Source organism: Equus quagga, chromosome 14 (genome assembly GCF_021613505.1).
Source record: "Equus quagga isolate Etosha38 chromosome 14, UCLA_HA_Equagga_1.0, whole genome shotgun sequence".
NCBI lineage: Eukaryota > Metazoa > Chordata > Mammalia > Perissodactyla > Equidae > Equus > Equus quagga.
In genome coordinates, this window is record NC_060280.1 from 40,605,029 (window position 1) to 40,616,141 (window position 11,113).

Genomic DNA, 11,113 nt, shown 5'->3' on the forward strand with positions numbered 1-11,113 from the left:
CCCTCAGTCGCTGTGGTTTTCCTGCCTAAAAGTAGTATATTCAGATGGCTGTTACTAAGCCAAACCGACCACATGGTCCCAGCATTGATGTGTGCAAAGAATTCAGCTCATTCAACTCTCAGCTCTGTCCAAAAGTGTAAAGGTTGAAGAGTAATCAATTATTCCTTTAAAATAAATACTACGTATCCTCTAAATACAACTTAAACAATCTATGACATGATAACCACTGCATTCTTGTATCACATATTAGGCAATGGTAGAACAGAGTGTTTAGAAAATGGTATTTGTAACTAGACAAATCTCAATTCACATCCCAGGACCATCCTTTACTATTTGTGTGACTTTTGAAAACTGTATGTGTTTTTTCCCTTGTTTATCTGTTGTCTAGCCTGTCAGAACATAATTCTCTCATCTCTATGATGAGGTTGGTAACAGCGCCAAGCAGATAAGCTCATTGTAAGCAATAAATGAAATGATATATAAAAAAGCATAGCACCATGCCTGCTATGAGTATAAGTGGTATATGGGTATGAGTATATAAGTGGTGGCTATTAATAACACATTATATTGTAGGAGAGAATAGTCCTCCCAATAGTAATTTAAATCAACTTACTTTAAACCTCACCCTATAAATTAGATGGAAATTTGTTTGAACCCCTCACCTTAGAGACATTTTCTTTGTCTACATTAGGCTGAGGAGGTACACAAGAAGCAAAGTTTTTCATCGCTCTTCTTGAGAAAGCAGTTTTATGCAAGACTGAGGAAGACAGGTTAAATAGTGTAGCAGGGTAACAGAGACAACAAAAAAGTGGAGACGCAGAGCAAAAAAGAAAGAATTCTAGTTTCTCTCAGAGATTTGAAACTATTGACTATCCTCTTCTTAAATTCTCTCCCCTTCACTTCCAAAGACCTGCCCTTGCTTGGGTCTCCTCCTGTCTGGTGCTTTCTCTTTCTCTGCTTCTTTGCTGACTCTACAGTCATTTCATGAAATTACATAATAAATAACTTGTGGCAAGATCTGCTAAAAATCATGAAGGCTATCTGGAGAGGTATGAAATAGCTCTAATACAAGGCTAAATGAAGAAGTGCTACAAGAGAGTAAAGAAACGTCGCATGGGATTCAAGGGAGGAAGAAGTTACCACCGGAGGGAGAGCATTCAGGAAATCTTTGCAGAGGAATTGCTCTTTCAGAGTCTTAACGTCTTAAATGTCAGATAGGATTTGGATGTGTGGAAATAAAGGGAAGGGCATATGAACCAGCAAGAAGGGCAGGAGCAAAGGCACAGAGGCAGTAAACATGGGTGTGATGAAGGAACAGCAAGGAGTTGGAATGGCCAAATTTTAAGCCTCATATGGGAGGGTGGGAGGAAATAATATTAGGAATGTTATTTGAAGCCAGACTGTGGAGGACTTTGGGTGCCCCCAATGCCATACCATCATCCACTCTTCTTCATTGCATGGACTCCCATAGGGCTGAGTGCCTACCGAATTCAATTATTTTTGTGCCTCCATGCTTAAGACAACATCAGAACATCTGATGCTAAAAAATAAATTTGTAATTCTTCAAATCTCATCATTAATAAACCAGACAAGCCTGCATTCTGGTTCCAGTTCTACTAACTCACTCCACGGGCCTTTGAAACTAATGTGACTCCCCACTTCAGAGCATAGCTTCCTCATCTGTAAAAGGAAGGATTTCATATGATGAGCCCTCAAGGCTTTAATCCTGTGACCATTACCTTTCAAGAAGTTATTGCTTCATCTAATGTATCCAAAAATCATAAAAGAGATATAGTTTTGTCATTTGACCTCCAAATGAATGACATTTCACTCCAAATTATGAAGACTTTGTTAAATGAAGAAGTACGGCTGTTAAGAATGGTCTTTAAGGTCATTCCCCAGTTTTTATGGTGAAAAGATAAAATAGAATGCCACCAGAAGAACAGTGATTACCATAATTATAGACTCTAAAATGTATGCATTTTTCATATGCTAATGTTCATAAAATTATAGTCTTTCAAGCATGGACAACATTAAGCTTATTTTTTATTTTATTGAATAAATTTTTAGATCAATGATATGTCTTGGAATTAAAGCAATGATGAAAAAGTTGACTGACAAATTTTTCATTGAACAAATACTCACTGAGCACCTAAGTATCAAGTACTATGCTAGGACCTAGGGTCACACTTAGGAGGAAAAAGACATTCCAGTGCAGCAGTAGAGGACTTCTAATCTGAGGTAGCATGCGATATTGTGGGAGCAGAGAAACATGCGTATCCCTCAGTCACATGGGTTCAAAGAGGCTTCCTGAAGGAGGTGAGATGGGTTGACTGACAAAGGACCCGTAGGATTTATCTGTGTAAAGAAGAGGAAAGTGTAGCCAGAGACAACCGTATGAGCCACAGCAGGGAGGGGAAGGTAGGTGAATTGAAGCCACTATAAGACAGCTGGAATGGTTAAGAATCATAGGCATGACAGATGAGACTGGAATGGATGACAGAGGTCTGACCATTAAAAGCCCATGAATTTCATGCTAAAAAGTTTAGCCTTTAACTATAAAAGTGATGGGGATCCGCTGAAGGATGCCAAACTGGAGAATATCTAACTGGAGAATGATGCCATCCTGAGAAGTCTCACCTTTGTAGATTACAAGCTGATGGGTGAGAAGGCTTGAGGAAGGGATGGGTATCAGGAAGCTGCTCCAGGAGTTCAGACCAGTTGTAAAGAAGACATGGCTACTGAAAGGAGGGATAAGATAGTCATTTTTCAAGGTAGAAAAAATAGGATTTGATTAATAGTTGAGAGTGGGAAACTAAAGGGAGTGGGGAATGGTGGAAGTTAAAATCTGAGTTATCTTCAAAGAATAATTTAAGTCATATAACTTCTTAACCAAATTCTCAAACAGCTAAAAAAATAAATGAGAGGAACACAGTAATTTGGAACCCCAGCCTGGAGTCACATTCTTGACCTTGCCAAACTGATGCAGACTACTCTAGTACACCAACCTAGAATATGAGGATCTTCTCTTGATGAAATAAACCTACTTTCTATCCCAGGAGCAGTGGGCCATGTCCATCTCAGAATCAAAGAGAGTGAAAGCAATAACGAGAGTTCTCAATGGTTTGAAAGCTTCACAGGATTCCCCAAAGTTATGCCATAAAAGGCAGAGAAAGGGCTATAAGCCTATAAACTAGACAATATTCTCAAAAGTTTTTCACATGAGCAATGACTCTAGTATCAATCTCAGTGACTGCTTAACAACAAATCACTTTCATTGAGCAACTACTATGTACGAGGCACCATGATCCACTTATACTTGGCCCAGTTTCCCCACCTATGAAACTAAAAATAATAAGACCTACTTGCCAGAATCACTGCGGTGTTTAAACTGCAAAGATTGCTTTGACACGGGGCCGGCCCCACGGCCGAGTCGTTAAGTTCACGCACTCCATTTTGGAGGCCTAGGGTTTTGACGGTTCGGATCCGTGGCATGGACATGGCACTACTCATCAGGTCATGTTGAGGCGGCGTCCGATATAGCACAACCAGAAGTACTCACAACTACAATATACAACTATGTACTGGGGGGAATTTTGGGAAGAAGGAAGAAAAAAAAGATTGGCAACAGATGTTAGCACAGGTGTCAATCTTTAAAAAAATAAAGATTGCTTTAACAAATTGATAAGGAATCTGTAAGGAATTATCAGTCTTAACCTTTGGCTTAGAATATCCATCTTTCGCAATTTGCTGCTCCCTCTCACAGCCTCCTCCTCACATGCTGTCATCTCTAGCTATGCCAGATTACCCACAATCCTCACCATGTCTGCTCACCTCCATGCCATGGTTGGGGGAGGTGCCTTGTTTCGACATTCTTTTAGCACCTGACACTTCCCCTTCAGAGCACTTGTCAGAATAGTGATTAAATCACTATCTCCGAGATTATCTTTAAATATCTTATGCCCACGAGCCTATCAGATTCCATGAGAGTAAAGACTGATCCATTTCTTTTACTCCTCAATTCCTCTGCCTATCAAGTGAATGAACAAATTTTCCCAGGCAAGATCTCACACCATTCAAATCCACAAGTTTTAAAACAACTTTTTAAATAAAATGCAAAAAAACAGAACAAAAAATTATTTAAGTACCACTTGGACACTCAATGAGAGTAACTGTGTTCCTGACAACAAGGCCACAGTGAGATAAATCCTGGGTTTCCTTTTGACCTGGTCAGGCCTCAAGGACTCTGGTCACTTCCTATCCGATGGTTCTATGACTCAGAATCAGTCCTCCTTCTAGTCATCAGCCCTCCTATCACCTCATCCCCACCACTTTAATTCTTCTCAGCATGATGTATATAATCTACAGGCAATGGGGAGCCACCAAAGTGATGTTCTGGGGAGATAAACTTGGCACACATAAGAACTGGTGGCTATGACAGCAGAATGGGGAAGTGATAACGGTGCCATCCTTGGTGGAGGGCAGTGGCAAGAGAAGCATAATTACTATCCGACTTAGAGACCAATGGCATCTGAAGGTCAAAGAAGAAGAAGAAAAGATGGAGAGGGTTCAAGTCTAAGTGACTGGGGGGAAGGCAGCATAGTTAACACAAACTGGGAAGTCCAGCGTTTGGCAAAAGAAATCTAGTTTAGACCTACCAATAGTATCCTTTACCACTTATCATTAAGAGGGGTGATTATGGATATTCTCCATATTCTTTTGTTGTTGAAATGATTATTTTTTTTTGTACTTTCCAATTTTGCTACATTGAGTATATATTACTTTATTAATAGAAAAAAACACAACAATCCTTGTTTCTTATGCAACTTTGCTAGGACATATTGATCTTGCAATATATGTGAGACATCCTAAAGAAGATGCCCAACAGGAAAACCGAATTGTAGGTCTGATGCTCATGAGAAGTCAAGCTTATATGCACATTTTTTGGAGTTGTCTGTATAATAGAGTTTAAAGCCATGGGAACGCATGAGATCCTCAAGAGAAGGAGACAGAATTAAAGCGGGCTAGAGGATGACCTTCTGTCTCAGGTCGTGCAGCCCTGAACTCACTTACAGGAGTAACTGGTGCTCGGTAAGAGCACAGGAACTGTCACACTAGCTAGAGGCTTTGTCCAGCCTGCTAGGTTTAATCTCAGAGATGGCACGGACGTGGTGTGGACGGGACTCTCTGCACCACCAGAGTATTTTAGAGTTGCCGATATCAATACATGCTACCCACTGTTACAGTGATTTACTTTCGTGCCATCATGCCCACAAAACTGTGAACTTCTTGAGGTCAGGAATCAAGACTTGTTCAATTCTTTGTCCTTCTTTGTTTTCCCCTCATCTAACACAGTGCTGTCACTGGCCAGGCATTTAACATACATATTTTCTGGAGACACGCACCACACACAGAAGAGCTGCTCCTCTCCATCTCTTCTTCTCTTGAATGACTTAGCTTCTCTTGGTCAGGCTGCTATGTGCTCTCCTGTCAGACCTAGTCCTCTAAAACCTAGATGAGGGTACATCTCCACATGCCTAATGCCCATGTGTCTGTGGCAGATGGAGATTCTAACAACTGCCCTGCAGAAGCCCTGAGGTGCCTTCCCCACACATCCCTCACCCTGTTTTGAAAGTTCACCATTTTGCTCAGTGTATATATTATTTACCTGTATGCACGTACCATGTTAATCTACATGGTATTTAGAAAATGTGTAATTAGCCAGGCTAAAAACAAGGTAATAAACTGCCCAGCAGAGAGTGGCCCAGACTGGACAAGCATTTTTATTTTTTTGCCTGACATAGTGGTTGACCAATTTAGCTCTTTCTACATTTCTAGCTCTATTACATTGATATTTAAGACCCTTCTAAAACTCTGTGGAGAATTACAGTCTTTTAAAAACAGATATTGAAGAGATGGTCAAATACAAACCCTTCCCTCCATTGAATTTCACAATGTGGAAGCACTTTAAAACTATATTAACACATCACTGTGAACCAGATGAATCTCATAGCCACTGGTGGGGGGAGTCATTGTCCTGGGACTCCTGATTCTAGGCCCAGGCTGCCTCCCCCTGCCGCTCTGCCTGTAGGACAGCTAATGTCCTCCAATGCTTCTTTGTCACACAGCTTAGGTGGGGAAAGTTACTGTAGGTGTGCCCTGCAGGGAAATATTTTTCTTATAAGTTGGCTCTTGTTTTAATTATTTAGAGGCACTTATTATTTAGCACAGCCTCGCAGTGAAACTTTTACATGGTGAAGAAGTGCTCTCTAAATTATCTGCAAATTAATTTCTTTTCTACTATATTTTTTAAATCTAGAATTGGGTTTTCTGATGGCCAACAGACTCGGTCATCTGTCTCACAAATATATAAAAGGTGGTGTTAAACAGATGTGCTGTTCCTGTCCTCCTCTGCCACTTGCTAGCTCTTGTGACCTTGGGCAAGTCCCTACCTCTCTGATTCTTGATTTTTCTCTACTATAAAATAGGTTTTACACCTTCTGCTCTATCGATACCCTGAGTGATGCTGGGAAGATCCAGCAGGAAAATGTATGTGACAGCAGTTTGTAAAACAATGAAAACAACAAGAGTAATAGCTAACATTTATTCAGCATTTATTATGTGTCAGGCACAGCATTATATCAATTAACTCATTTCATTCTTTACCAACTCTAACTTGCAGGCTCTGCTATTGTCCCCAGTTTACAAACAGGAAACCCAGGCATAGAAGTTAAGTAACATGTACAAGTCACAAAGCTACTAAGTAAACAAGTTGGAATCTGCTGCCATGTACTACCTAGACATAGTGAGAATGTATTAGAGCTGATAGAGACCGCAAGAGATAATGTAATCCAAATATGCGATATTACAGGAAAATGAGACAATCGCCATTTTATAAATGCGGCAACCGAAGTCCAGCAAGGTTTTGTGGCTTGTGCAACGTCGAATATAACATTTTTAGAATATCTATAATTTAGAATATATTTAGCATATGTCTAAAGTATTCTATTTTTAAATTGTGCAAAGCAGAGCAAAGTTCTACTTAGGAAGCTGGGCGCTGGATTCAACAGCCAAGGTTTCAATTCCAGCACTACTGCTTAACTAGCTATTTTATTGGGAAATGAAAAATTAAATATGCATGGCCAATTGTAAGAATAAATGCTTAAGACATGTTAGCTACTATTACTATGACTGTCCTAATTCCTGCAGCTGGGGCCCCACGCACACCAAGAGTTCGAGGCAAAATTGTATATTTCTCTTTGAAAGTACTAATGGAGTAATTATAGTGTCAGGGTTTGGAGAGGGGTAGGAAAGGAGAGTCTCGAGTGCGAACTTTTTGTTTACTTTATTCCTGATAAAACTATAAAAAGAAAAACCCTATAACCAAGAATCAAATTTTCAGAAATAGATTTCCATTCCATTTTCTTCTACTCTCTACGCAGTGGTACTGATGAATATCTAAAAACATGTTACAAATAGGAAGGAGAAGGCAAAGATAACCTATAAAATAGCTACTAAAGGAGCCATGCCTTTAAAAGGGAAGAGGGCATGACCCCAGTGGGCCAACTGTGCCCAGGCACTCACAGGCCTGTGCTCATGAAAAGCATGGCTTGATTCCAAGTCAGACAGAACTGGGTCAAATCCAGCTCTTCCACGTCTTAGGTGAGTGGCCTTAGGCAAAGTGACTTAATTTCTCTGACTCTATCAAGAGCTTCTGAACCCACAGCTGACCCAGCTGCACCTCTACGGTGGAATCACTGGGATTTGGGGCAATTGCTGTCCCTATAGGGCTTGTGGAATTCATCAAGTTGGTCTCAAGGCCTACTTTACAAGCCCTAAAAGGTACCTTTTGGAGTCTTTCAGGAGCCAGACTGGCAAGTCTAAGTGGCTACAAGAGATAGATCATGAGAATTAGTTGGACAAATAGGGCCTGACTTGGCATTGAATCAAATGAATATCAGAAGTGTACCCAGCAAAGATTCCCCCTATAGCAGATGGACCTGATATTCTATCAGGACGGGGCAGGTCCCCTCTATCTCATCCACACCCCCAACCCTCTCAAAGTGAGGCCCACTAGCCTTCACTACCTGTTCTTTCCAGACGCACACCAGAGTGAGCACAAAGGAGAGAGAGAAGCATTCCTGTGTGTGGACAGACAGGCTGATTTGAAGGTATATAAGGTACACTTAGCGACTGGAGCCTGGCAGATGAGGCTGGATTTCATACGAACTCACGGGTCTACGTATGCAGCTTGAAACATGTCAGTACTGTGCTCCAATCATCCTTTCCTTCAATGGCCCAGCTTCCCTCCAACCAGCCTTGCCTGCAGCCCAACTTCTAACTCAGCCCACAGGGCCTTTGGGCTAGAGGCTGCCAAAGACGGGTTACCAATGAACATAGGAACAAGAAGCTCTCCCACTTAGATGCTGCACACCACCATATCCGTAGGACTGACTTTCCAAGGCTCCTCAGGTTTCCTATTTACACAGACTTGTGTAACTATAGTCCAGGATCACAACTCCAGAGGCATTTCTAAGCTTGGGGGTTAAGTCGCTCATGATGGCATGTTCTAATATGAATAAAGCTGAAAAAGTGTGCTGGGTGTCTTGGAACAGATTATATGTGTAATAGAGGAATCATCATTTATTAGAATTTAATCAGCACATTTATATCATGTCCTTCTTGCCTAGCATTTACACAGGCTCAAAAAAACAAAAAAGGTGTAGCTATTGTAACAATAGTCCCTGCCACTCTCCTAGATAGTAGGTTCTACGGACTTTAGCTAGAATTTGTTGGTTGCTCATCTCTCATTTGTTGGGAGAAAGCATTCTGCCATTTACAGAGAAGGAAACTGAGACCAGGAGGTTAGGGAACCTGCCTAAAATCGCCCAGGACATATGGGATAAATAAGGGATTCAGACAGAGGCAGTTCGACTCTGGAATTAAGGCTCCTAATCACTCTACCCTTCTACCTTCCCTGATAGGCGAGGACACTGAGACCCACAGACATAATATAACATGCCTGAGGTCACAGCCTTGCTTGCACTTGACAGAAATGTCTAAATTACAGCTACATCCCCCCTCAAACAGTAAGCTGATTCCAAACCTGAGTCCCGGAGACTTCAATGCAGCCAAAAGAGATTTCAGACACTAAAACATGCAGCAACAACACTATGAGTGCACAGACTCATAGTGGATTTTCTACACAAAAAGCCCAATCGGATAGCGGCTGATGACATCTTCCAGTCTCTGATAACCCATGAGAGCTGCTGAAGATGACTCCAAATGCAGGAATCTATCCACAGGCCAAGAGTTTTATCATAAGACCTGGTAGCTCATGATTAAACAGGCACTGGAGTCCCCAGAACCAGAAATGACCTTTCAAAAATTTTCCACATTTGTTCTTACTTCAAGCCATGATAAAGTGTTTCCAGTCAAATGCGCCACCTAGAATGAACCCATTTTCTGAAAGAGAAGCGGCTAGTTTGGGTCTAGCACTTAGAAAGCTTCCTGGTGCCACAGAGCATGAAACAGAGGTGAAGTGGGACTGTCTGAAGTGGCTCATGGAGAATCCCAGAGGACCTTAACACTTCTGATCAAGAAAGTTCCTGAGCTGTCATTGTCCAACCCCTCTCCACTCAACAGGGATGCCCCTGAGCTGAAGGGACTTGTCTGAAGCCACTGAGCAGGCTAGCGTGTGGCAGAGCCAGAATCTGAGGGGTTGGACACGCCCAGGCCGCAAACAGCCTCAATCCAGGAACTCACTCTTGGAATACACTTTGCCCCCTCACATTTGACTGGGCCTAACTCCTGGTACAAACTCTCTGAATCAAATTCTGATTTCCAACATTGTCAAGAAGGTTTCATTTTCTGAGTTTCTCAATGAAAACTTCAGGGCCAAATCAAGAAATCTTTACAGCTAATCTCATAGACCCTTAGACATGAATGGCCTTAAAATATATACACAAGCTCCTTTTGACAGACGACAGAGAGCCAGAGAGAGAGAGAGAAATAATACTCTGCCCCCATTCACACACACAAAGGTCTTTGGCTTTCTCAAAACAGAGACCCTCGAACTCCCTTGACTGAAGACTAGTAAAGCAGGTGGCAAAAGTCGGAATAAAGTGAGCGATTGAAAACAGGAATTGGTCAACTCCTCTAGCCTGGATCTCTCCCGGTTCCCGCCGTTCACTCGTCTGGGGCTTCCCCTCGGTCGCCCGCTCGCCCGGGCGCGGAAGGGCGGGCGTGACACTCAGGGCTGCGTCACTGGCAGGAGTGCCGGCTCCCGGAAAATGAGCAGGAGGCCGAGAACTGAATGCGATTCCAGATAGTCTCCCTCCGGGTTCCTGGGGACACCCGCGCTGGGCAGAGAGATCCCAGGGAAGGGTGCGCCGGGAAGTTAAAGCAACAGCTCCAACGAGCCAGGGAAAGCACTTGAAGTTTCAGCGAGGGCAAGAAACTTTTTTGTTTCCTTTGAAACCAAGTTTCCAACCCACCGGGAAAGTCTCTTTAGGCGCAGCGCCCCAGAGATCTGGGTCTCCCACTTGGCCGCACCCCGCTGCCCCGGGACTGGAGACCAGCTGCAAGGCGATCCCGGCCCTGGCCCCCCTCCCCGGGTGCTCACCTGCGATGTCCCACAGCTGCAGGCGCACCACTGTCTCCGGGTCCCATTGGAGCACTTTGAGCGCGAAGTCCACGCCGATGGTGGCCCGGTAATGAGAGGAGAAGTTCTGGTGCACGTAGCGTTTGATGATGCTGGTCTTGCCCACGCCCAGGTCGCCGATCACCAGCAGCTTGTACAGGTGCTCCTTGTGCGGGGCCTGCATCCTGGCTGCCCGCCCGCCGCGCTGTGCCGGCCGGGGAAGCGCAGCCGGGGCCTGGGCCGGGGAGACTCCTGGAGCGCGAGTGCGGGCGCGAGGGAGAGGAGGCGGCGGGCGGGGGCGAGGGCGGAACTCCTCCCGGCCGCCTGGAGAAACGCCCAGACCCGCGCCCAGGGGTTAATCTCCTTCCTACCCCGCTGCCGCGCGGCCCGAGAGGGGAGTGGAGACAGGAGCGCCTTCCGGCTGCCAAGGAGGGGGCTCGCGTGTTCATGCCTGTTGCAGAGGTTATTCCT

General features: G+C 43.7%; 1 protein-coding gene across 1 annotated transcript in view; it reads right to left on the reverse strand.

Moving 5' to 3' along the window:
• RAB38 (RAB38, member RAS oncogene family) overlaps positions 1–10,886 on the reverse strand; it is a 57,184-nt gene extending 46,298 nt beyond the window's left edge. The window contains exon 1 of the mRNA XM_046638459.1: positions 10,625–10,886. Coding sequence (XP_046494415.1) covers positions 10,625–10,826 — 202 coding nt within the window. The 5' untranslated portion in view covers positions 10,827–10,886. The remainder of the gene's footprint in view (positions 1–10,624) is intronic.
• Positions 10,887–11,113: the final 227 nt, after the last annotated feature.